This window comes from Pseudonaja textilis, chromosome 1 (genome assembly GCF_049901715.1).
Source record: "Pseudonaja textilis isolate UNSWEBS1 chromosome 1, rPseTex1.2, whole genome shotgun sequence".
In the NCBI taxonomy this organism is placed as follows: Eukaryota; Metazoa; Chordata; class Lepidosauria; order Squamata; family Elapidae; genus Pseudonaja; species Pseudonaja textilis.
Window position 1 is genome coordinate 155,925,743 of NC_141990.1, and position 27,310 is coordinate 155,953,052.

At 38.2% G+C, this 27,310-nt stretch overlaps 2 protein-coding genes across 12 annotated transcripts in view; one reads left to right on the plus strand and one right to left on the minus strand.

The window, feature by feature from the left end:
• The window catches only part of MCM3 (minichromosome maintenance complex component 3), a 59,989-nt gene extending 48,940 nt beyond the window's left edge, over positions 1–11,049 (minus strand). Inside the window, exon 1 of one of the 3 annotated variants that reach the window (XM_087919347.1) lies at positions 10,815–11,049. The gene's annotated coding sequence lies outside the window, so the exon portion shown is untranslated. Of the gene's footprint in view, positions 1–4,477; positions 4,552–7,728; positions 7,942–10,814 lie in introns of those variants that run through there. The other 2 variants (XM_087919346.1, XM_087919348.1) reach the window with 2 other exon arrangements.
• PAQR8 (progestin and adipoQ receptor family member 8) lies at positions 10,947–25,806 on the plus strand. Of its 9 annotated transcripts, none has more exons than XM_087919353.1 (4): positions 11,342–11,464; positions 11,726–12,075; positions 19,396–19,500; positions 20,895–25,806. In XM_087919353.1, the coding sequence occupies exon 4, from the start codon at positions 20,906–20,908 to the stop codon at positions 21,965–21,967; it is 1,062 nt and encodes a 353-aa protein (XP_087775479.1). In that variant the 5' UTR covers positions 11,342–11,464; positions 11,726–12,075; positions 19,396–19,500; positions 20,895–20,905; the 3' UTR covers positions 21,968–25,806. The 9 variants fall into 9 exon arrangements, with proteins under 9 accessions (XP_087775483.1, XP_087775485.1, XP_026568699.1 ...); XM_087919358.1 differs by having other exon boundaries at positions 19,396–19,488; XM_087919355.1 differs by lacking the exon at positions 11,726–12,075 and adding an exon at positions 18,971–19,032 and having other exon boundaries at positions 11,390–11,464.
• Positions 25,807–27,310: the final 1,504 nt, after the last annotated feature.

A 27,310-nucleotide genomic window follows, 5' to 3' on the forward strand; every position in this document is an offset into this window, starting at 1 on the left:
CAGGGGGAAATTTGTTTAATGAGAAAAGAAAATATGAAATTGAAACAAGACAGACAAAAGTATAAATATGGTATAAATATAATGTATAAATATAATGTTTAGAAAGATATTGAAACTTAGAAAAAGATATATAATTGAATTTAGATAGGTATGAGATAATTAAAAACAAGGTTGAGAAAACTAAGGGAGGGGAAAAATTACAGAGAAAATGTTAAAATAGTAATAAGATATGGAATAGAACACAAAGACGAATATGAAATTGAGTTTGTGTCTATATGGAGAAGTGATAACCTGGGATCATGCTATTCTCAAAAAAAGATATGGTAGGGATAGAAGGTGACAAGTTTTTGGGAAATAATATGGGGAAACAAGGCAGTCAACTAAAATATAAATAGGATAGCAAAGGAAGGACAAATTGGAATGGAGAATGGTTTCAGTGATTTCTAGATAATTATTTGAGAAGGATAAACAACAATTGACTTTACTTGGCAAGTACTCACTTGAGTAAAACTGTAGGTTAATAAATGAATATGTTTTAGAACAAGCAAGACTGGTGAAATAAAGAAAGGAATGAATAAATAGCAAAAGACAGGACAGATCAAATGGAATAAAAAATAAATTGCTAGGATGGACTGGCCACCTAACGCAGCACTGAGAAACAGAAACAGATGGACAGAGATAAAATACTAAGAAGCAGGTAGCAAAACTAAGGTTTCTTCATCCCATTGTTTCTCAATTAGACTGTGGTTTGGGTGACTAATGGTGGCCTGATTGTAAATCTCACACATCCTTTTTCTAGCCCGCCCCCCTGCAATTTTCTGTCCCTGGGTTTTTCAAAAAGCCTCTTTTTCCCCCTGCATTTGCAAAAACAGAGTTTCAGTGAGGATGTGAACTAAACTCATATTGACCCATTCACTTTTTCTTCATAATTTATACTCAGAGATGAATGTATACCACTGATTTCTTCATTACACCAGATTTCCGCAAATAAAAACTCTTTTTCACACAAAAAGGTTATCCGATATATTTATGTATAATAAACAGTGTGAGAAAGAAGGAAGAGAAGAGTAATGAAGAAGAGAACAAAGGGAGGGAGGGAGGGGGGGGGAGGGAGGAAGGAAGGAAGGAAGGAAGGAAAACAGTGAAGAAGAAATGGAAGGAAGGATGAAGAGTGAGGAACAGTGCAAAGAAGGAAGGGAGGAAAGGAGAAAAGAATGCTGGAAGAAGGGAGAAAGAATGGTAATGAAACGGAGGGAGGTATCTACCAAATGGCCAGCAGCTATCCCTTTAAGGCCTCTCCCTAGCCAACTCAGCAATTGTTGAGTATAAAAGCAGAGAGGCAGCTGGGGGTAGGTGTGTGAATAACAGCCTAAAGTAGATAGAAAAAGATACTGCTCTCTAGCAGTAGGACCAGAGGGGGTATTCAGCAGGTTCTCACCAGTTCTGGAGAACCAGTAGTGGACATTTTGAGTAGTTTGAAGAACTGGCAAATACTACCTCTGACTGGAGATTTTACAGTATCCTTCCCCTGCCACTCCCACCAAGCTACGCCCACAGAACCAGCAGTAAAAAAAATTGAATCCCAACCACTGAATAGGACTCACAAGGAGTAGTAACTGAAGTAGTAGTAAGAGATGTAGTAGGAGTGGGAAAGAACAGAGTAGAAATCAGTGAGTAGTAGCCTTTCTCTCTCTCTCTCTCTCTCTCTCTCTCTCTGTGTGTGTGTGTGTGTGTGTGTTGCATAAGGATCTGTGTGGTTGTGTAGGTCTTGATTTTTAGAGCCCATTGATTTGGGTATACATAAAAGAACTGTGACAGGAAAGGGAGGGAGGGAGGAAGAAAAGGAATTAAGGAAGTGGGAGAGGAGACAAGAAAAGAGGAAGGAGCAGGGAGGCAAGAAAGGAACAATATATAGCTGTATGACTTATTTGCATGATGTGATGAATGCCACCAAGGTCCTGTATGGTAAAATATTAAAAGAAAAAATGAAATTAAAAGCATATTAAAAATTTTAAATACTAAAAGCCACTAGCGATTATAAGACAATGTTTGGAGCACCATATTTCTAATGATTACATTAATCAGAGATATTTTTGTGTCTACACTATGATTTGGAGATTCAGCCACATTGATCCATCCAGAAGTACAGTATGAATTTTTGTTGAAAATGCACTATTTTCCTACTCAGACTGAAAGCTTTCTAAACCACATTGGCTGCATTTTAAAAAACCAGTTACTTGAGAATGTTATAATATCAGAGATTTCTCACTGTAATTAGGCTCAGTCACCCAATTTTTATTAATACAAAGATTGGACTCTCTTTGTAGTGAATCTCCCAAAATCATTGAGAATGAGGGCATAAATTATTTTGATTGGTTGGAGAATCAATGTTTAGACTGAATTTGGCAATTTTGTCCACCTATCGAATCCTTCCCAAGGACCCAGGATAGTAAAATGTTGTTTGATGGTGCTAAAGATATTGTCTCAGGATATAAGCTTTCCAAAGTGAAACTATCTTTTGCAATTGACTGATGGGGATTTGGTCAATGCTAATAGTGCTCCTGATGTTTCAGGATTGCACCTAAGACATCAAATCGTTATTAGTATCATCTTTACTTTCTTTGCCACAGTTATTCTACTTCTATTTGCAGGTCTTTGTATTCTGTGATTTTTCTGCAGTCCTTTCTATTCTCATCTTATTGTTATTCTTATCTTATTGTTATTCTTATGTCCAAGGATGCTTTGGGAAAAGTGAATCAGTTATATTGTAGTCGTTTTCAGTTTCCTATCGTGGCAAATTTCCTCATGCAAAGAAATAACATATTCCAGAGAGAAAGAAGTCCCCTTATTATGAGCTTTAGCACAAACCCAAAAACTTGGAAGAATAAATCTTTGGTCCTGGTGACTGACTCAGACGGGATCTTGCAACAATATCCTGGGACATTCGTAAAACAAGTCACTGTCTAAACCTTATTCACCACTCAATAGAGAGAAGTAAAACAAAGGAAAAGAATTAGAACAGTAACTGTTCTATTTTAAGATTTCTTAATTTAGGAACCCTGGATAAGTAAACATATGAAAAGAAATTATCTTGCTCTCATGCTGATATGACATTCTGCTTTAACTTCAGCATTAAGACTAAAAATAGCCATATCAATTGAGACGCATAAAAGTTTGGACCCAAATGTTTGCATCAGCGTGAGCTGTTCTGTATATTGTATAACAGGGTGTGGAAGTAAGTAGACGGATTAGCAGCCCTGAATGAAAGTAATGATTCAACAATTGTGGGAGACAGATAACATGGGCATTCATCCTGCATGGATTTTATAATTGAAAGAGGGCTTGCCAAGGTAAGCATTGGAGTACACCAGTGGCTAACCTTTTTGGACTCCCGTGCTGATAATTGTGTGTGTGCTTGCCTGCTCGTGCTCACATGCCATCACCCAGAAGGCAATGCGTGTGGCCTCCCCATGCCTCCTGCGCATGTGGGTGCAACTCGTGTGACCCACACTGCGTGCTTCTGCGCATGCGTGTGACCCCCCACGCACCCCGCATGCTACGCATGCGCGAGTGTCTCCTGCGCGGCACCACGCCCTCGCACATATGCACCAGATACCCAACAATCAGCTATCAGGCAGTCGGCACATGCACATCTTTCCTGGGCGAGTGCTCGTGCGCCGGCAGTAATGACTCTGTATGCCACTTCCGGCACGCGTGCCATATGTTCGTCACCACGAGACTACACAGTTTTTTTTCCAATCCAAGCCTCCTTGGCCTGGATGAATTGAGACCGGAATTCTCAGAATCTCAGCCAGGATGCAGAAAATTGCTGTCCCAACATATTACAATGAATGAAGGCTGGGCAAAGTTGAAAATATACTGTACGTAGGCATAAGCTAATCAAAGACATAGTCATGGTGTAACTTCTTCATAATGATGAATTGGATTTTTTTAGTATCAACCAAAATATTTCTCAACTCTATTGAGAAATTGAGAAACTGAATCAAAAGTGAAAAATTAAAGTAACATCCTTCCTTCCCTCCTTCCCTCCCTATGCATCTGTATTGACCATCTTGACTATCTTCTGCTAATGATGTTCTCAGACAAGTAAATACTCTGCTCATTTTTATTTAGCTGAGAGTTCCTTTCTGGATTTAAGATTGGCAGTATTGTAACCAGATATCTCATCTTCCTGGATTCAAGAAATTCTACTCTGATTCCGTTTTCAAATAAAGTACATAGCTTCTACTATTACCATATGAAGTTCAACTACATAGGCAGAGACCCTCCATAATGTAAAAAGTAGATTCTGCTAGAGTCACATACTATAAAAGTGGAAATGGTTCGCTATATAAATTGAATTAATTGCTTCCATGCTTTTACAGATCAGTGTTATGTTTAAGTTTCACATAAGAGGAGTCATAAACTATCATGAAACAATATTTGGAGTAAAAATAGTGCTTCTCTTTTTACTCACAGTCTAGTAAATTTTGCAATAAATACTGATTTGTATCAGAATGCCCAACTCCTTTTCTTCTGATCGCACTCATGAAGACAGTCATACCATCAAAGCCTTGGCTGGAAGCATAATTGGTAATTTTAAATGGAGTATCCTTGTGGTACATCATAACATTCTTGCTTCTGCTTTTTCTCTGCCTGTTTGGTTATCATATGAGATTCAGATGATATTTGAAAGAACAGAATTTCCCTTTTCTTCTTTTTGCCAAGGAAAGCAGTTTTCAAGATGAAACTGGAAATCTTTTCTACCGAGGGACATTTGTGGTACAAATTACTATGGAATCAATACTCTAGATCCCCCCTTTTTAAATTCAGAAGAGCCGGAGTAATATGGGAGTCCAGGCTGTATGTTGCCTACCTCTTGGAATAATTTGGGACTTTGTTCTTGTAAATTGTGTGTGACATTTGACAGATCAGAATGGCACTGCTGAGAACCAGATTCAGTTTTAAAAAATCCTATCTGAGATGAAAAGATACAGAAAAGGAGGAAGTGCAACACTCCAAAGTTGTTGGACAGAGCATGCTAAAAATCTGGAGCTATAAAATATGTACAAAAAACACCACACCCTTGGGGGGAAAAAACCCAGATGAAAATAGTAAATAGATGAGAATAATAGAAAGTATTATCCCAATATTGAAAAGCTGCTGGCATAGCAGAGGATAGTCAGGAAATTATTATAATCTATCTCGTGAAAAGCAGCTATCTTTTCATAGCCTTTGTCATGCAAAAGCCTCTCGCATACAGTTTTTTTATGCCGCCACCCATGCTTTCTTAATCAGAAATTAAGTAAATGTTCTTTCCAATTTGAAATGTTGTTTTTCTAGTGGAAAGAGGACAGCTCAGCAAGTTTCTAGTTTGCCCTATACCCGTGATGGCGAACCTATGGCATGCGTGCCAGAGGTGGCACGTAGAGCCCTCGCTGTGGGCACACGCGCTGTTGCCAGCTGCTCTTCTGGTTTCTGCAACACACATGTGCACCAGCCAGCTGGTCTTTGCGGGTGACAGAGAACCAGAAAATGGCCAAAAAACAGGACACTTTGGGGGCTTTTTCCAGGCTGTTTCCAGACCATTTTTCAGGCCAAAAATCAGCCTGAAAATGCCCCCCAAAATAGTCCCAAAACAGCCAGAACATGGCCAAAAATGACCCCCCAAACGGCCCAGAAATGGCCAAAAAACAGGCATGCACACACTGGCCAGCTGGTCTTCGGGTTTCCGGTGCTTGGCACTGCACATGCATGTGCATGCATGCGCGTTCCTTTTTGGGCACTCGGTGCTTGAAAAGGTTTGCCATCACTGCCCTATACTCTCTGCTTTCTTGATATGCCCCATGAACTTTTTGTGTACAGCCCCTAGATCTGTGATGGCGAACCTATGGCATGCCAGAGGTAGCACATAGAGCCCTCTCTCTGAACATGTGAGCCATTGCCACAGCTCATTTTTGCTGAGCATGCATGCGTCTGCTTCTCGCTGGCCAATTGGTCTTCGGGTCTCTGTCATGCATGTGCAGGGCTTGCACGGGGACATGTATGCATGCATGGGAGGGATGAAGCACACATGCGGGGGTCATGCATGCATGCGTGGGGGTGGGGCGCATGCATGGGGCATGGTCTATCCTCGGGATAGCCGAGCATTGCATTTTGGGAGTGTGCGCATGCACGCTTTGGTGTCGAAAAGGTTAGCCATCACTGCCCTAGATCTTTCCTCCAAAGCTGGGGTATTATGGATGGAGCCTCGGTGGCGCAATGGGTAGAGTGCAATACTGCAAGCTACTCCTACTGCAATTTGGCAGATCTAACCCCACCAGGCACAAGATTGACTCAGCCTTCCATCCTTCTGAGGTGGGTAAAATGAGGACCCAGATTGTTGGGGGCAATAGGCTGACTCTGTAAACCACTTAGAGAGGGCTGTAAAGCACTATAAAGCGCTATATAAGTCTAAGTGCTATTGCTATTATTCTTTTTAATATGATAAAAAGTCAATTTAATTTTTAAATCTTGCCTTATTTTGCCACTAATTTGTCCTATTCTCTACTCTTCATATTTTGGAGGACAGCCTGCACTTGAACTCGAGGGTGAAGGTATGACCTTTTCTCCCATCAAATTATGCAGAACTCCAGGCTATAGGGCTAATAAGAAAATTTGATCTAATCATGGATTAGATATATAGGCTATGGACCTTTTTTCAGAGGAATGTACAATAGCCTGGTATCAAAATATAATTTCAATTAATCAAGATAATCACAAGACCATACATCTAAGTTCCTTATTTAGCCATCTCCTGCCTGTTGGTGCAAGATGAACAGATCTATCAATATGGAATCATAATAATAAGGAACAAAGGAACTAAAAATAATTAAAACTAAGAAACTAAATTATGGAACTAAAACTAAGGAGCTAACTAGAAGTTAGAAAAAACGAATGGTTTAGAGTCAAGTTGTATGATCTTTAGTTGAAATGATTGTGATTGTTGGTTGACCTTGTAACTGGCTAACGGACAACAGATTAACAAAAAGGAATGAAAGGGTTTAGATGGAAAGATAAGGATTGGAAAGAATGTGGCCAATCCATTTTTGGGTTGTGAATCCCAGCACTCATACCCAAGGGCCAAAAATTATACTACCGTAGAGACTGTGGCAGGTCTCCCAGGCATCAAATAGGGAAATTATAAAAGACAGACTTGTCAGAGATAGTCGACTTTCCAACACTCAAAAATAGGAAATTCAAATGGCAAACAGGATATTTGAAACATTCAAAAATTGTTTGTGAATTGAATAATTTCTGCAATAAAGACCTAATGTAATTTTCTAAATCATAGTAAAACTAAGGAAGGCTGACGGCTACCTGCCTGAGTAGATGCCACAGAAATGTCATTGTAGTTATAAGCGTCCTGATTATTGGATTTATTCAATTTTGGTGGAAAAATAACTAATGTAAGAAAATCCTTATAGTAAGTAATAGTCAAGGAATGATAAGAACAACACACCCTTTGCAAGCAAGATTTTAGAGCGGATAAGAAGGCAAAGGTAACACCCGGCTGAGTCACAGAAATGATCTGTTACAGAGAGCATTTGTCTTTGACTTCCAGGAATTTTTGTCAACTTTCCAGTCTAGCCTGTAGTCCTAGTATTAAGCCAGGTCAACAATTCCTCGTTTCTGGTTGCTCTGACATCTGTAGTTATGAAAACGTTCAAAAAGTTAGTGCTGGCTCACCTGGAAATTTTCACGGATCTGCTGATAGACCTCTTGCAAATTGCCTTCCAAATAGATCGGCAGATGCTGCTGTTAATATTGAACTGCACTACATCTTACAACATCTTGAATCTCCAAGGGCCTTTGCCAGGCTCCTTTTTGTAGACTTCAGCCCGGCATTCAAAACCATCATTCCGGATATTCTTCTCACTAAACTGACTCAGCTAGCTGTGCCTGACCACACCTGTAAGTGGATTATAAGCTTTCTAACAGATAAGAAGCATCAGGTGATGCCTGTACAATTAGCACAGGTAGTCCCCAGGGCTATGTGCTCTCTCCATTACTCTTCTCTCTCTATACCAATGACTGCATTTCAAAGGATCCCTCTGTTAAAGTACTGAAGTTTGCAGATGATACAACAGTCATTGGTCTCACTTGAGATGACGATGAATCTCCATACAGATTGGAAGTTGAACAACTGGCCCTGTGGTGCAGGCAGTACAATCATGAACTGAACACACTCAAAACTGTAGAAATTATAATGTATTTTAGGAGGAGTCCTTCTATTCTACCACCTCTTACAATACTAAACACAATACCAACAATAGAGACCATCAAGGTTCTGGGTTCTGTAATCTCCCAGGACTTGAAATGGACACCTAACATCAAAAACGTCATCAAAATACCACAGTAAAGAATGTTCTTTCTGCACCAATTCAAAAACCTCAAACTGCCCAAGAAGCTGCTGATATAATTCTAAAGAGGCATTGTTGAGTCTGTCATTTGTACCTCTATAACTGTTTGTCTTAGGCACTGGAGACAAAAATTTTGTGTGTCCAATTCCACTTGGACAATAAAGAATTCTGTTCTGTTCTACCCTATTCTATTTTATCCTTCTAAGATTATCTAAAGTTGGTTACTTGTTGACACCTACTTAAGTACTCCAAACCAATTTTTAGTTTATTTATTTTTTATACTTTAAAGTCTGTAATTCCTGAGACTGCCTGGACAAATTCCTGCAGTTTTGGGGGCAAGATTTCAGAAATGATTTGCCTTTGTCCCCCTTCCTATGGCTGAGAAAGAATGAGAAAGACAAATCCATAAGGTTTTAAATGTAAGAATAGATGCTAAGATCTCACATTGTAGGATATCCTTTATATGTTAAAGAGGGCCCCATGTGAAGGATGGGACGTGTAATGGCATCTCAATATTGTTCATATTTTATGAAAACAGTATCTACCAACTTCGATGACCCTGAAAAAGCCAAGCAGGATCATATCAGGAAATCTTGGGGGGATGATGGTGCAGGCAAGATTAGAAGTTGAAAATAGCCAAGATATAATGGGCAAACCTGCCCAGTTGCCAATTATGTGGACATGTTTGTGAAATCATAGGCAACTCAAGGAAGCTCTTAAGCTTCTGTTGTGTAAATAGCTCAACATAGACAAGAAAACTGTATGCAAGAGGAAGATTTATTTATTTAGTTATGAGATTGGCATAGCCACCCAACTCAAATAGTTGCAATTCTGGGCATTGTATACTAAACAAAATTAAAATCATAATTATAAATAGGTGCTCAGCAATCCACATAATACATTAGAATGCTCTACCTGGGCACTCCAAAGGTAAGCAGCTATGCCACAACCTAGGAAGGAACGTCAGCCATACTTTTTGGCAGTTACTCCTGTTATGTTAAAAATTGGTTCATTTCCACATTTCAGCATTACTTGCCCCAATATTGTTTTTCCCATAGCTAAAGGAAATGAATGATTGAAAAGTAGAATTATATTTTTAGCAATGGAAGACAATGATACTACCTCTCCACCTTCCACATCCCGAACAAAGATATTTTTTTAATTATGAAATAATTTTATTTCAGGATTTTTCACACATGCTCCTGTGAAATTAAAATATAGATTCATTAAAAAGATATCGAAGGTCTAATAAAAGATCAAAGGCTTGGATAGTCATGGTATTCTTCCTCCCTGTGGGTCTTTTAATGCTGATGATTGCTGATTATTGTCACAGAGCTTACACAATAGATTTGAAAAGATACTTGGAAACATACAATAGGGGCTATTGAAGATTTAACTGTGGAAAAATACAAGCAGCACACAACAGTGTAATGAAAGAGTAAACATGTGACTATTTCAAATGCCCCACCATGCATGACAATCAAGTTTTACTGTGCCAAGGTGAATGTTTTTCTAATCTACTTGTGTCTGTGGAAGACTATGAGTCAGTATGCAGCTCTCACATTTCCCTCCACATGACTGCAAAATGTTGATAATGGTCCTCTAAGTAGGCATGCAGGTTTGTTTTAGTTCTATCTAATCCCATATTGGTCACCAAGCCAGCTTGATGACCTTGGGCTAATCACTTTCTGTCAGCCTAGGTGGGAGACACTGGGAAACCACTTCTGAGAGAACCAGCTTTCATCCCTAATGTGGGACTAGAAGTCATTGTCTCCCTGTTTCAGTCTGGTGCCTTAACCACTAGTTCAAATTCTTTCTTTCTTTCTTTTTCTTTCTTTCTTTCTTTTTCTTTTTCTTTCTTTTCTTTCTTTCTCTCTCTCTCTCTTCCCCCCCCAATATGAATAAAGAATTTTAGAGTGATAATTAATCCATGGTGTACTAGTACCCAATCACATCTACTATGTGTTACATACTTCACAATGAAGAGCTTTCTAACCTCCTATAATTATGGTGACCATATTTTCTTGGAAAAAAGTAAAGGACAACCTGAAAAAGGGGCAAATCTGAAAAGCAGTTCGTAATAGTGAAAAATCTAATTGTTTATATTTGTACCTTTTCTTCACAAAGGAAAATTCAACAGCTAATTCAAGAAAAAAACTGTGCAAAAACCCATATCGTAGCATAAATATGTAAAGTCAAAGAGTATGTGTACATTTGTTTTAAAAAGACAGTTCAATTTCAGAATCCTTCACATGAACGGGAACGACTGCATTAAGTAGTACCCTGTATACTGTAAAAGTTAAATGGCAAAAATAAAGGGCAAATGTTGCTTTTGGAGAAACAAATAAATCTAAAAGACTGCTTTCTAAAAGACAGGACTATTCTTTATAATAAAGGACATGGTCACTATACCTATCATATACAGCTTGGCTCTATAAATCCCCCTCTACCGCTGATTTCACCCAGATAGGCCTCTGAACGCGAGAACTCCAGGCATCCGCAGGTCGCCGTTTAGCGAACTTCTCAGCGGAGTGGTGCCGGGCCAGGTGACAGCGAACCTGCAGGTATGCGATTCGACAAAAGGGACAGGTGAGGCAGGGGCGGGGCGGTCTCGTCGCGCGTGGCGGGCGGTGCAGGTGGCAATTCCGAGCGTCCCTCGCCTTCCTTTTCTTCGCGGACTGGGGAGCAACTATCGGGAGGAGGGTGGGAGGAGTCGGTGTGCAGAGTAACGCAACGCGGCGCAGCCCAGATACCCGGGCGGCCGTGCAAGGCCCCGAGACCGGAGTCCCCGCCGCATCCCTGCAAGAACTAGGAAGGGAGGCAGAGAGAGGCGCTTGCCTCGCCTTTCCTCCTCCGGAGCAAGCGCAGGGCCTGTTTTGTCCAGAATCGCCGCTGCGTCTGCCGAGGGTGAAAGAAACAGCCTGGCGCTGAAACGGGAACGGAAGACTTGAATGAAGCGCCTGGAGCAAGAATCTCCGTCCATCCGTCGCCCCGACAGGAGATGGCGAGTCATCTGACCTGAAGCGCCCGTGACACCGCTGCTTCTCCTGGGGTACTTTTCAGTGAGTGTTTGAACCGGGATTTTGGTTGCATTTCATTTGCCCCGGTACCTTTGGAGGCAGAGCTTCGGGGAGTGTGCAGGTTTCTTTCCCCTGTCGCTCTTGAAGCCGGAGCAACAAGCTCACTGCCATTTGATCTCCCAAGCCTGTTTCAATTCCCCTCTTCTCTCCCCCCCGCCCCCAAATAAATTAACTCCTGTTTGAAAGAAGACCCCTTCATGCTCGTCCGTTGCAAAAGATCCTTGCCTGTTTTCTTCCCGGCAGACTTGTCTTTCTGGGTGGGAGAGAGAGAGAGAGAGAGAGAGAGTGTATGCGCGCGGGCCCGCGTGTGTTTTGTTTGTGTCTTGGATTCGTGGGCGGCGGTGACGTTATGCCGCTACATCTTCCAACTGTGATGTGTTGCTTACAAAGTACTTCTTGCAACCGTTTGGGATAATGAAGAATCTGACAGCCCACAGAGTAAATACGGGGAAACGGGGGAAACCCTCGTTTTCCTTTGGGCGATTTGGTCTGCTGGACTGAGCGGAGAACCCAGCCTCAGCGGATGAACCCTTCTTTCCCTCAGCTTCGCCGTGACGGGTCCCGAACAACTTAGTGGAAATCAGAATTTAGAGGTGAGAACTGCAAGGAGGCTTTGCGATCACACTGGCGGGCATGTTGGAGGAAATCCTTTCGAAGTGTCGTTTGCATAGTATGATTTACTGCTTCTCAGAGCTGTGATAATTTCTGCCCAGAATAGTACTATAAGAGAAGGACTTCTTGAATGACCCTGGTGGAGATGAGCGATGTAGCCTTGGTAGGAATTTTTCCTTCATCGTTCTTCCTTTTAGTTCATTAGCCACAGAAATGCCTCCTGACAAGTCTCTGCAGTTTTCTTATCAAAATTTTAGAAGTGGATTGCCATTGTTGTCTTCACAGAACTGAGAGAGAGATTCGGCTGACGCTTAGAACTCGCAGTATCTGATTTCTAGCTCTGTGCCTTAAGTACTACACTAAACTGGCCTTGGAAATTCAATGATGGGTGCTTGGTGACAGGTAAAAGGATAAGAGTTGTTCCTTCCAACAAAATCCAAAGTGAGGGTAATTTAAACAATTGTAAATGGCTGTTGGTGTGTTTTGGGGAACAACTTAAAGACAATGAAGTGATCTCAGCTAGTTAGGCATCCAACCTAGTATTGGAAATAAGTTGCCACCAAAGGGGTGGATTTTTGCTGAGAGGCAGGATCAGTTCATGTACTCCTGTTTGTTTTGTTGTTATCTGTATTAGAACCGAGTTGGTTCAAAAATCTAGCTCCTGAGAAAATGAATTCCTTTTAATAACCTGCGATGTTTGGGGATTTGGGGGATTTTAAAAAAATATTGGGTTGGGATATTACACTTTTTTTAAAGAAAAGAATAACTTGGAGGTTTACTCATGTACAGAAAAGCAATTTATTCATCCTATTAGTTAAATACAGTTATACTGTTCCACTCTTTTACGATTGTAGAAAACTACTGCTAATTTTTTTGACTGACTTCTAGTAATTTTTTGTCCTTTAGTATATAGCAATAGCAATAGCACTTAGACTTATATACAGCTATATAGTGCTTTACAGCCCTTCCTAAGCAATTTTACAGTTAGCATATTGCCCCCAACAATCTGGGTCCTCATTTTACCCACCTTGAAAGGATGGAAGGCTGAGTCAACCTTGAATCTGATGGGGTTTGGACTGCCAGGCAGACGATAGTCAGCAGAAGTGGCCTGCAGTACAACACTCCAACCACTGCGTCACTGAGGCTCTATATAATCTAAACCTGAGTTCCTGTTTGGTCCTGAATCTCTTATAGCTTATTTATTACTTTAATTTATGGTATATCTTGCCTTTATTTTGTAGGTCAATGTGTCATACATACTGTAGGGTTCCCTCATTCTGTTTTTCCCCACAACAATCCATGAATTAGGGTCATCTAGGATGTGTGACTGTTCCAAAGTTACTTAGGAAACTTCTAGATTTGACGATAGACTAGGATCTGGTTCCCACTCATAATCCATCCCCTCAACTACTATGCCACAGTTCAGCTTGGATTAATTTTTGACTTTCCAATGTAAACATAATTATTGTTGGACGAAGTGGTTGTTAGACATAGAATACATGAAGCTATATTCTATATGCTTGTCTCAATTACCCAACAAGTGACTGAATAATAAGAAGTAAAATTAGAGGAAGAACATGGAACTTTGTTGGAAGTTGAACATTTTGGGAACTGAAATTCTAAACATCTAGAAAGATACTAGCTTGGGAAATGGGACTCCCTATTCAGTACAATACAAAATTATATTCATCCAAATGAGAATTTTTCTTCTTGTGGTTGGGCAGGTTTTGGACAATAGGCATAGAGTTTGGCTTGGATATTAAGAGTTTCTTAATTCTTGAAAATTCTGCCATATTCTTTAAAATTCTGTAAAACTTCTGGAATAGGATTTTCCCCACTATAAACAATTACCAGATAATATTGTTTATAAAAATCTTTGTAAAGAATGCTGAGGTTTTACCATAGCAAATCAGTTGCTTTCTTGGTAGAGTGGGTCTATGCTGAGGTAGGAGAGTTGGTGTAGTGGTTAAGGCACCAGGCTAGAAAATGCAAGTGTGTAAATTCTAATTGTGCCTTGGACACAAAGCAAGCTGCGTGACCTTGAGCTAGTCACTTTTCCTTAGCTCTAGGAAGCAGGCAAGGGCAAACCACTTCTGAAAACTTTGCCAAGATAGTTTCAGATATTAGTTCAGGGAGTTGCCAGGAATTAATAATGACTCAACATGATAGAGAGATATATAGAGATAAATAATAGATTAGGTTAAATTAGATTAGAATAGATAAAGAGGGAGAGGGAGGGAGAGGGAGGGAGAGAGATAAAAAGTAAAGTTGAGATTGAGAGCATGCTTATTAAAGGTTAGATACTTTGCTTCCCATTTGCTAGCTATACTGGTTCTGCATACAGTATAGACCTCGCCTTCCTGTTCTCTGGAGGCTCAGAATGAGTTTTACATAATCCTGTGATGAAATACAATGGTAAGTGAACCGTTGCTCTCATTTGTATTTTTCACAACCCCTCTTTTTTTTACACCTGTTTTCTTGTATTTTTCAGAATCCTTCCCCACCCCCAGTTCTTGGGGTCATTTATATTTGTTTTGTTTTCTTTTTGTTCTATTAAAAGGGATGAACTTCTGTGAAAAATCTCTTCAGCACTACTTCATCATGTTCACATTCCCTGTCTCCCCAGAGGGTATTTAATTGATATACACTACACTTAATCTTTGCTAAAAGACTGAGAAGCAATATAATCTTTATGAGCATATTTTCTTGCTATATGAAAGAAAAACCATACATTTTGTAATGAGCATGTTTGAGTCATCTGTCTACTTGTGTTTCTTTTCTGAGCTACATAGGGGAAGGTTGATTCTTTCCTCAGCTGCACGAGGTGCTGGGCTTTTCCTTATTTCTTTTGCTGAAGTTTCAGTGGCTGAATGATGAAATATCATTGACACAATTTCCCATCACACTGAGGTTGTTTCTTACAGAATTATAAAAAATGTCCTAAAATAAGCTGATTTTTAAAATAATCATACATCTAGAAAAAAACAAATGGAAAGCTCCATCCTCAGTGCTACGTGGTGGCATTAATTATCAGAATGTTTCCCAACGCTGTTCACAGTCTAGGATTTGATTATTGAACAACAAAACAGGTACGTTGTTTTCATTTGTTTGGCAAATTCCAGCTCACTGATTACACAAGGTATGTGTTCAAAAACAAAGTTAGTCAATAGAGTGAAATAATTCTAGTTAGATTGAAGGAAATATATGCAATCTGTTTCCCCTTTTGGGGGAATAGAATATGAATTGAGACACTTGTTATATTCCCTGATCAGGAGACTCAGCTTACAAAACTGAATCCATCAGGGCATTTTTATTGGCTTCCTGGTGACACTACTAAACATTAAGCAGGGTTTTACTATATAAGAACAATGCTCTTTTTCACTCAAAAGGAAGCAAGACGTTATTGTAGCTGGAGGTTGCCACCCTATATTCAAAATGTAAAGAGAGATGCAATTTATTGTTCTTGGATTGACAATTCATCATAAATTAATATTTTTTTAATTGTTGGATTGTTTTTATATTGTTTTATAGCTTTTTATTGTATGTCTCTCAGAATCTGATGGGCATATAAGTAGGATGACTAAATAAATAGTAGGTGTCTAAATATTTAGCACCTGAGCATCTGTGTGCCGATGTTGGAGAACAGCTGTCCCAGTCGGGAGGAGGGTTCAAGCAGGGAATTAGCCTGGACTCATTACATAAAAACAAGAGGGCAATGTCTGACATCTCCTGAATTTCTTTGAGCCTTATCTAATCTTTCCCAGGCAAAGCCGCCAGCCTGGAGAGTTTCTTTTGAAATAGGCAGTGAACAATAAAGTAGCTAGTTTGAAGAACTCTATATGTGTAGGTCTGGTTTGTTTACACCTGACAACCCATAACTGTTAGGTTTTTATTGCTGGTTGCTAGGATAGTGAGGAGTCTTGAAGGGGTACTTTGCTTAGCTTGAAGCAACCATTCAAAGCTTATTTACTGTTTGAATCTCTTGATGTTTACCAAATGTGTGACAGGAGCTATTTCAAGGGCTTTTTAACTATGTCCATAGCTGCAGAAGTAAAATAGATATCTGAAGCAAAGCAAACAATATTGAGAGAGAATATCTTCCTGTTTCAAACAGAGCCACTACTACTAATTGAATCCATCTTTTAGGCCAGTTTATGATGGCCTTGCAAAACAAGCACTCTTAAGTCTATTGGACAGTGGAATCACTATTATGTAACCTAGACGCTTGTGTGAAAGGCAAATCTGGAAATATCCTTCTGCATGTTAATTATTGAAATGACCCATGTATAATTGAGTGGTCATTGTCATTCAGATTCTGTTTTCAGGTGTCTGTGTGTACTTCTGATTGAAGGTATCTGCATATATAGAAAAGGGGCAGAGCATAAACAGTTCAAATTGACTTTATTTTTCAAATCTAAATAAATACATAGAAAAAAATCATCAGCTTGTTCAGTTTGCTATGGATATTATTTTAGTCATGTCTATATTACTGATTTGAGTGACACAAAAATATTTAGAAGTCCTTCTCTGGAAATTTTTTTTAATTAAAATATTTGTGGTGGCTTATATATAAAAAGAAGAAATAGAGGAAAGCATTCGTTACCTGAATTCAAATTTATTTTTCTCTATTTTAAAAGTAGGAGAGAAAAGTATTCCAGATGCCAATTATAAAAATAGAGAAGTGGTAGCTGGAAATTTTGGGAACAGTTTAAAAATTAAAAATGGATAAATTCTGAGCCACAAACATTAGCATTCAGAATCTATAGAAGAAAAGAGAAGAGTGAATGATTATGAGCTGCATTACTGTCCCTCCTTCTAATTAGCATGGATGATAGCATGAAAATGTGTTGAAGGGACACAGTTTGTACAAATATAGAACTCTTTTTATGTAGAATGTTAATAATGTTCATTATGAAATAATTTTGCAGGAATGAAAAATCAACATGTGTTTATTTAGAACCTCTATTTTATTGTGGTAAAAAAGGGTACTTGAAGAGATATTTAAAAAAAAACTCAAGATTTTTAAAAAATTCCCACACACTCCTAATTATGTACACCAGACAGTATCCTTTCCTGGCTGCTTTTTTTTTTTTTGCATTTGAGTTACCAGGCAACTTGCATACAAATGCTGTTGTTTGGGACTGAGGCTGAAATACATGCCCTCTAAACTGAATATAGCTTTTCAGCAAAATGCTACTCCCACACAGAAAAGAAGAGAATAAAAGCTTTGTGGAATGGAACAGTAAATGCTGACCAAGGATTTTTTTTCTCTGTAATGTTAATTGCCTCTTGCTTTGTTCATCATTGGCACATGACAGCTGAAATTAGGCAAGTTCTTATTTTCCAGTACTGTAGCCTGGAATCTAGCATGAAGGAATCTGTGAGTTTTGTTAACTTTCTCTTATTTTCTATTCATTAAAAAAAGTATTTACAATCCTGGTATTACGATGCTTATTATTAATTACTGTTGTTTACTATTGCTGTAATTGAAATTTGTGTAACTGGAAAATTCATCTTGCTGGTCCAGAAATTACAGACCAAAGAGCATAAGGAAGTTTGGTTGCTTCAGGAATAAATAAAATATTTCATAGGAAGTAAAGAAGGAAGGAAGGAAGGAGGGAGGGAAAGAAAAAAGACATACCTGGAATCATGTTAAGATAAGCTCAGATATATTTATTTACTGTAAGGTGGAAGAAGTTGTACCTGTTGGTAGACTCCAGCTTTCTTCAGCTTACTGAGTGAGGATCACTAGAGTCAAGTTGACAGGAGGAGTTCAAAGCCAGTTACATATGAAGAAACACATCTTAACCACCATTAGGCTATAGAAGTATATAAAACTGATAATGGATAAACACTCCAGATTTTATGTTATTGAGAAATGTGTTTGATTACCGGTTTGAACAAGTATTTGGTATGCAGTATAATTCAGTAAAAAGTGAAGCCTCAGTCAAGTTGAGCTTGACTTACCTGGAAACATCTGTTCAGTGTTCATGTCATCATGCATTGCCTTCTTTCAAGACTTTTTCCCCTTGACTTCCTACTCTTGCCCAAAGTGGTTTCCCACTCAAATGCTAGCTAGGTAGGCTATTCCTGTGTAGCTTTCTGAATTGGTTAAAGTCTGCCATGTGGTATCACTGCTGATTCAATAGTTACAGAGAGTACTGTATAATAGACAACATATTCTGTTTTAAGTTATTAACTGTAGTAAAAGACTAAAGATAAAAAATAGGTTGGCATAAGAAAAAAATAACTTAGGTAATGGATATTCCTGCTCAGAAAATTACCAAAAAATAGAGTGGAGTTATATTAGTATATTTCTTTAATGTCCGTCAATGTGCTGTGATTGGAAAACTATAGTAAAATGATTCCCTCTGATTGGAAGTAAAATGTCATAGTACAAAGCCAGTTGAGTGACTTTGGAGCAGTCATTCTCTCTTGGCCCAACCCACCTCACCAGGTTGTTGAAGAAAAAGTAAGAGGAGGAAAATGTGTTGGGTATGTTTTCTGTCTGGAGTTATTTGTAAAAATAATAAAATCAAGATTTAAAAAATCACTTTTTTAAAACTTTACCTTAGTGCCTTCCTTTTTGTGAAATCTTGGATCAGAATGCTACACCTTTGTGGCCTGGTCTGTTTTTCTCCTCCATGCGGCTGCAAGAGCCCAGGATGGGTTAGACTCCTCCTGATGACATCTTTAAGCTGAGTCTGTCTAGTATAAAAACACAGAATTGTTAATTGAACTTGGACATCTCTCCGAAACAAGCCATTCGTTAAAGATAGAACTAAGCATAATGCATATTCAGATAAATAAATGTGATATACAGGAACATTTAACTGAAGTGTCTTCAACTTCTTCAACTGTTTATTGTTTTGTCAGAGTGAGAGTACAAAAGAGGGCAAGAGGAAACATGGGAACTCCTTGATTTCAGCCTATCTAGGGTAAACCTAACTATATATAATTTGTTTTATCACACTGGTATTTTGATCATATAAAGAGCTTCATAAGTACATGAGAGAAAAAGAGATGTTCCTTAAAATAAACGCAAGACAGTCTCTGGTTTTTTAAACTCAGCTTTTAATTAGAGTTAACATGATTATTAAAATTCCCGATGGCAATTTTTTAATTTGAAGGGAGATGAGTGTAGCAGATGCAATCCTCTTAATCTGCATTTGAAAGCAAGTCTTCCCAACACTTTAGGAACTTTTAACATGTGGTCAGAATTGCATCCTCTGGGCCAGCCTCAGTATGTTCCCATATATGTATTTAGTAATCATGTCAGTATGTTTTGTTCCCTTCTTAAGATCAACATGGACCAAGTGAACTCATGAGGAGAATGATCAAGGCAAAAATTGTCCCATATGCTGTTATCCAAGAAGAATTTTCCATTGGTGCCAGTAGGTTTTCACGTATGTATATAGATTTGTAAAATTTGTTTTTTAATGCTGAATGAATTAAATTGGCTATATGAAAGGTGATCAGCATTACAAAGCTTTAAAACAAATGGATATAAAAAAATCATTGTGAGATTTCCTTTAATGTAAACAAGTAATACAGTTTTTTTTCCAGATTTTGTTCTATTGTACTTTACTAATTTATTTGATACTTTTTGTTAGTTTTTATTGTTTTTATTGTTTTTACTTTTTGTTTTAAATATGGTGTTACATTGTGTAAGCTACCTTGTGTAAGCTTTAGAAATACAAGAATCTATCCTCCATGCTTGCCACTGAGATATCTGGCAGAGCTATCACTTTGTTTCTGAGACAGTCATATTAGTCATTACTCCAGTCATTACTGACTCTGAGATTCAATACATGGTAGTAACCTATGCATTTTTGGTAAATAGGAAGTACTTGAAAAGTATTTGAAGCAGAAGTTGGACCTAAAATGTTGAATTCTGCAGTGATTAACTTGTACTGAATGTACTAACTTGACATTTCAAACTTCATATGTTGTTTCATTTTAGCTATCACCAAACTTGTTTTTGACATTTAGGAATGCAGAATTATTTTGGATAATTATTACATAATTACCACTATGATACCATTATAATTATTATGTAAGAATGGGAGATTGATGATATAATACCCTATTATCTTTTGGAAGTAATTTTTTGGTGTGGAGGTGGAAATTATTTGAAGTTACTGTGTTTGAAGACCCTTTATACCTCTATACTCGACTCTTTCTCTGGCATTATTTTCTCATGGAAATAATTTTAGTTGTGTTTTCCCTGAATCAAAATTTAGAAACAACTAAGCTGTGGTTCCTTTTTTTATTTTTTTTGGTGGAACAGTCACAAATGTAAATGGTAATGATTTTTTGAAATTTTGTTTCTTAAAATTGTGGGCTTAAATTATACACTTCCCAAATACATTAATTTTACAGTGGTTGTAATAAATCCAAATATTCTTTTTGGAATCATAACTTTAAAAAATGGAATAACAATGTTAATTTTGATCAATAAGTGGAAATCAACTTGTAAAAAGCAAGGCAGCTTGACTGTTCAGTAAGATCCATTTATGTTCATTTAAGATACAAGTCTGTAATACAACACAACATGAAAGAGACCATAAGCATCATTTCTTTTTCTTTTTTTAAATGGAAGCTGGGAATGTAGTTTTTGAATCCTTATTGAGTCCCATTATACCATCCTTATTGCCACCTTGTTTCTTCAGTTGTTTGTCCAAACGGCTTGACTTTGATAGTTTCTCTAAACATGGTGACATATAGAGATTGTAAATATTTGCCTCTGTATTCTTAATTTTCCTTCTTATTAATCATGTTCACATTCTTATCACTTCAGGAATCATCTAAATGATGACAGCTATTCTGGAACGGATCAGCACTTTGTCCATCAGTGGACAACAACTCCGTCGACTTCCTCAGTTCCTAGAAGAAGGATTTCCCAAGATGCCTTGCACAGTTAAGGAATGCGATGTGCCCCAACTTTTCAGAGAACCCTATATCCAAGCTGGCTATCGGCCCACAGGTCAACATTGGCGCTATTATTTCCTCAGCCTCTTCCAAAAACATAATGAAGTTGTTAATGTTTGGACTCATCTTCTGGCTGCTTTGGCCGTGGTGCTGAGATTTAATGCATTTGCTGAAGCAGAGGACTTGTCTCTGGAGATTCACTCCTTACCTCTCTTCATTTTTGTCCTTTCCTCCGTTACATATCTGACATGTAGCCTCTTAGCTCATCTCTTGCAATCCAAGTCAGAGATATCACATTATACTTTCTATTTTGTGGATTATGTTGGAGTCAGCATCTACCAATATGGAAGCGCCCTGGCCCATTTCTACTACAGTTCCGATCAAGCCTGGTATGACAAATTTTGGCTTTTCTTCTTGCCAGCAGCTGCTTTCTGTGGATGGCTCTCATGTGCTGGCTGTTGCTATGCCAAGTACCGCTACCGGCGCCCCTATCCCATCATGAGGAAAGTGTGTCAGGTGATCCCAGCGGGATTGGCATTTATCTTGGACATCAGTCCTGTGGCCCACCGTGTGATTATGTGCCATCTTGAAGGCTGTGAGGAATTGGCTGCTTGGTATCACACCTTCCAGATACTTTTCTTCCTAGTTAGTGCTTATTTCTTTTCTTGTCCAGTTCCTGAAAAGTATTTCCCTGGGTCCTGTGATATTGTTGGGCATGCCCATCAAATTTTTCACACCTTCCTTGCTATTTGCACACTCTCACAATTGGAAGCCATCTTCTTGGATTACAAGACCAGGCAAGAAATCTTATTCAAGCGACATGGATCTCTCTCCATCATCCTGTCTTGTGGCTCCTTTTTTGGCTTAGTTGCTTGCAGTGCTATCACTGCACTCCTATTGCAGCGCAAAATCAAGGAGGAACTGGCCATGAAGGCATCCTGAGAGATTGACATAGAAACAGGGCTCAGTCCTGATGTGCTTGAAGAAAAGTAGGAAGAGGGAAGTTTATTCAAGTACTGTATATAAGTAAATTAACCTAGTAGTTTTACTTTATAAATTATAATCAAGGAATTGATTATAGGCAGGCACTAATTTATTAAATATGCCTTATTCCCTAAACATTTTTACTAACAGTACCTATTGCTGGGCAAAGGGCATTTGGGATACTTAATTGAAGAGTTATAAAGGCAGATTTTTCTAAATGATCTTATTTTTATTTATTTACAGAAATTTGTATTATATGAAAGAGGATATTAATGACTAACTAGAAGAGTAAAGGATTGCTATAGACTTGCACATTTATAAAGCTCTTATCACATTGGGAAATTGGAATTGTGTCTGGGATAGGGTCACAGAAGAGAAAAAGATTCCTTCACAAATTGGGTCAAAGTCTCTAATTTAGTTTATATGTTGGAATTTTTTTCAAGTTAAATCCTAAGACTCATTATTTGCAGTCTGAAATGGTACAGAATAGTCATAGGTTTACTTCAATGATGATTAGAGCAAAGATTGTGGTGAAGGTTGACATAATGTTGATAATCTCATTTGGTCCGTTTTATTTTAGCTGTGGCCTTGATACCATTGATAACCATACAGCTCAAGTAGTACTAAATCTTCCCCTGAGTTGTAAGCTTCAGAAATAGTATAGTGGTAGAATAACAGTCATAATTTGGTAGCTGTCACCTATTAATCATTCAAGCCCAGGTTAGCTGAAGCAGAGAAGGGTAAAATTCTCAAAAATAGCAGAAGTTACTAGCCTCTCCATGAGTTGTTTTATGATGTTGATGCAGATCTAATCATCTGAAAACACAGGACACAAATAGCACTATCATTATTATCAAAATAGCATGCTATTTCAAGGTTTATAGAGCCGCTCAAAGGCACTTATTTTACCATTTTAACACTGATTAGAAGCTATGACTATAAATAGAACTAGTGTTTTTCATGTTTGTTGTCTATAAAGTCTCTTTTCTTCCTAATTCATTTCTGCATGCCTTCACTCATATTATTGTCAAAATGTTAGTTTTTCTGGTCCCTTCTTGATTTTAGGTATCATCATGTCACTCAAACAAAGCCATTCAGGACTTTTACAACCTGAATGTTATTCTGACAGCCAAGATAAGGGTACAGTACTTCTTCCCTATTGAACACCAAGTTAAATAATTAGAGAAGGAGCAGATTGATTGTAAAAAAGTATTACATGGACAAGTACCATGCCATAGTACCGGCAACACATTTTCCTGAACAGTTTATTTGTGCTTTTCATCAGTAGGGGTCCAGTTGGGTTGTGCTTTGAGTCCCGTGTGGCATTTAACTACTAAACTTTTATTTCCTCTCTTCCAAACACAAACACCATACCCAAACAGAAATTGCAGCTGTGGAATGTTTTATTTATTTACTGTTGTTTCCTGTGAAATGTTCTTTGCACATAGCAGACCAGCGTATAATTGAAAGGTGTGTGCCAAACTTGGTTTCTGATGGTGCTGGGAAACGGGAATCATTTTGCATGTTGTGGACATACATGACAATGGGTAACCCCATTTGCAGTCTGGCAATGGTACACTCAGAATTCTAATTATAGTTTCCCATACAAAGACAAGTGCAATCCAATCTGGTTTCAACAAAAATCATTAATAATACAAATGTTTAAGTATTAGAAATGGATTCAGTCACAAGAAATTTAAACCATTTTCTGCCAACATAAACACTGAATATTTTTGTTAAGACTACATAAACCGGGAGTGTGAAACTCACAGCATCACATGACGTATCATGACTTTTTTCTCCTGGGCAGGGGCATGGCCAGCACACGACACATCCAGCCCACAGGCCATGAGTTTGACAACCTTGATATAAACTATAGGAAGAAAATGACATAAGTCCATCATTTAAATCTGATGGGCTACATGTAAATTCTTAGTGACTTTATACCACCACCTAGTGGAATAATCAATTAATATTTTTCTAATAGCTGGAATGGCTTTGAGAATTTTACTTAGGTTGTTACTCAGCAGAGATAGTTTTCATTAAGTCAATAAACAGAGTGTCTCCCCCCACCCCCACCCCCGTAGAACATACGTTATTCTTACTATGAACGAATTTGCATTATTTTATGTGACTTCATAAGTGATATCTTTGTTTCACAACGGTTCTCATTAAACATGTATCTGTAACTTGGTTGCTTACAAGGTGACATTAAAAATTTTAAGCGACTCTAATTTAATCCATTGTAAAATGTGTATTATAACCAGCATTAGTCAAAACTGCAGAGATCCCTCAAATATAATTTTAAATCTGCAAGCACTCTCAGAATGTATTTAAGAAAAAATCTGTGTACTAAGTTTCTTGAAATTGTCCTTCAGACTTTTTCATATATCTGATAATTTCCAGAACCTTTTACTGCTAGTTCTGTATATACCTGTGTTGGTGAACCTATGGCATGCATGCCGGAAGTGGCACGCTGAACCATCTCGGCCGGCACACGAGAGCTCGCCCGGAAGAGCCCCACTGTGCATGTGCACACATCGCTGCCACCCAACAGCTATCAGCACCCAACGGGTATCTGGCGCACATGCATGGGGGTGTGGGAGATGTGTGCATGCTCAGAGATGCGCAGCGTGCAAGGGTCAAATGCACATGCACAGGTGTGGGGGCCCCCAGCACGCATTGCCTTCTGGGTACTGGCACGCGAGCGCAACTGCAGGAGCGCGTGCCTAATTATCAGCACGGGAGCTGGAAAAGGTTAGCCACCACTGATATATACAGGTGAATGTGTTGTTATTAGAAACAAATTGATGAATAAAAGGACTGTTTTTTAGCACACATTTCAAAGACTTGGTTCAGAATGTATAAGAAGAGCACCTTTTCAAATAGTTAAAGCAGCCATATCTTGAAAAAGGTCCATGCAGCTATTTCAGGAGCTAATCCTGACTGATTTTGCACACTTATGCTTGCACAACTACTTTCCTTTGTTTCCTCCGCCAGTGATGCAGAGATCACATAAAGCACTCCTGAAGCAGCCACATTCCATTTTGAGAGAATTTAAGACAGCTTTGCTGGTTTTATTTTACAGCTACATGGATCTAAAGCAACTTTTTTCTAATTATTGCTTTTTCATTCCAAAGTGGTGTGATCTGGCTGGTTTTTAGATTCTGGCAGTTGAAATCTAGAATATGCAGAGAACAGTAGGTTGGGCAAGGCTAGTCTAGTTTTAATGACAAAAATTGCAGATACAAATCCAATTTATTATTATGAACATTTTTAAAAATAAAACTAGCCCTTGCTCTCTTCAGGCTCATGCCTATTTTGCAGTTGTTAACTTCAGTTTTATTCAGATTTGACATCCAAACATTGTGGTAGCAGGCTTACATGTTATTTCCAATACTTCAAATAATATGTGATGTTTTCAAGTGTGCCTTGGATGTTTATATCTTTCAGAGGCAGCTTTAAAAAGATATATTTTAAGATAGGCATTATTTGTTACTAAAATGAAATAACAGGGTTTTTTTATTTTCTTTTTTTTAAGTGTTAGTTTTAGAATTATATGAACAACTTCTGTATTAAATTCCTGAAATCTGCATTGTTGAGAACATTTGAAAAACTGTACTGTGTTATAAACTGTTGAAGTGTGGAGTACGAAGAGGATATCTTAAGTAAAGTTTAAGAAATTGATGTTTTATGTGAAATTTGTTTATATCAAGCTGTTTATATATCAAAATATGGCTTCTGTATGATCTGCAAGATTAAGGGAGAGTAAAAAATTGTCTTGGAGAAAACCCTCATCCTTCTGCAGACATGGTCTGTATTTAATGCTTGTAGCATGTTAAAAATGCCATTTTCATTCAAGGTTCTGATAGATGTAATTATTACAACAATGAGTACAAACTAATATATCCCTATTGCACCGTTTCTCCTGTGGAGACCTCAGAAATCAAACTACAATCCATCAGAAAGTGTTAGAATTGAGTAAATATTCAAATGAGCGACAATGATATTTTCCTATTGCATTAAACAATCTCATTGTGTTTTTAATAACAGAATATTATTGTGGCTAAAGCAACCAGGAATGATTGAATTAGTCGAGTTTAGAAATTTGCACAATGCACTGAATGTGCTAAACCATACTGGGTACTTTTTGCAGGACACTGAGCCATAAATTATATTTTAGCTTAACATGTTGTGGAAACCGACACCCAAAGTGCCTTCACATTTCACATAATACCACACATCTAATTTTGTAATACGGCTATTGTGAGAGTTCAGAACATGTAACAGTACATTAAAGACATAGATTTACTGTGGTTTTCTCACTAATTTTTCTTTCAGGCTTGTTGTATGAAGCCATTTCCCAACTAATTCCCAATTTTGTAATTTCCATACCAAGATCTGCTCTTGAAAACAATATAAATGTTTTCTGCTAATTTTATCTTTTAATATTTTTCCCACAGTCCTATGAGTGGACTAACCATCCTGTTCAATTTTACTCCTCTGAAAAAACACAGCTTTTTCATAAGTCATACAAATGATAATCCATATAGTTAGTTTCTATGACTCAAAATGACTCTCTTCTTAAAGTTTTATGAATCCTGTGGGACACACATCATGATTGGTGTGCAAAAATATAAGATATATAAGAGCCGCGGTGGTGCAACGGTTAGAATGCAGTACTGCAGGCTACTTCTGCTGACTGCCGGCAGCTTGCAACTTGACAGTTCGAATCTCACCAGGTTCAAGGTTGACTCAGGCTTCCTTTCCAAGGTTAGTAAAATGAGGACCCAGATTGTTGGGGGCTATGCTGACTCTGTAAACTGCTTAGAGAGGGCTGTAAAGCACTGGGAAGCGGTATCTAAGTCTAAATGCTATTGCTGTAACTATAGTGCACAAATATTTTCGTGAACGCTCATCTAACAGTGCTTTATCTTTTTAAAAACAACAGTTTTCTGTCAACTTTTTTTCTTGAATACCTTTGTACATATTGCTGTGTGGACCAATATGCGTGAATTTAAAGATAACAAATGAGGGTAAGTCCTGAGAGTGGAGCACAGAAGAAGGAAATGAGCCTGCTATGCTCAATAATATTTGAGATCTTATATCCTCCTGGACAAATGGTTGTTTAGTCCTTTTTTTGAAAACCTTCCAAAACTCTGGGAGTCAAGCTGTTCCGTTGATTAATTGTTCTGTCGGGAACTTTTTCCTTAGTTCCAGGAGTTCTGGAGAAACTTCCTGATAGTGAGAATAATTAATCAGTTGAATAGCTTGTCTCCTGGAGTCTGGCTGCATCATTGC

Coding starts and splice junctions, on each gene's coding strand:
- PAQR8 (XM_087919357.1), top strand. CDS start 20,906: ATGATGACAGCTATTCTGGAACGGATCAGCACTTTGTCCATCAGTGGA.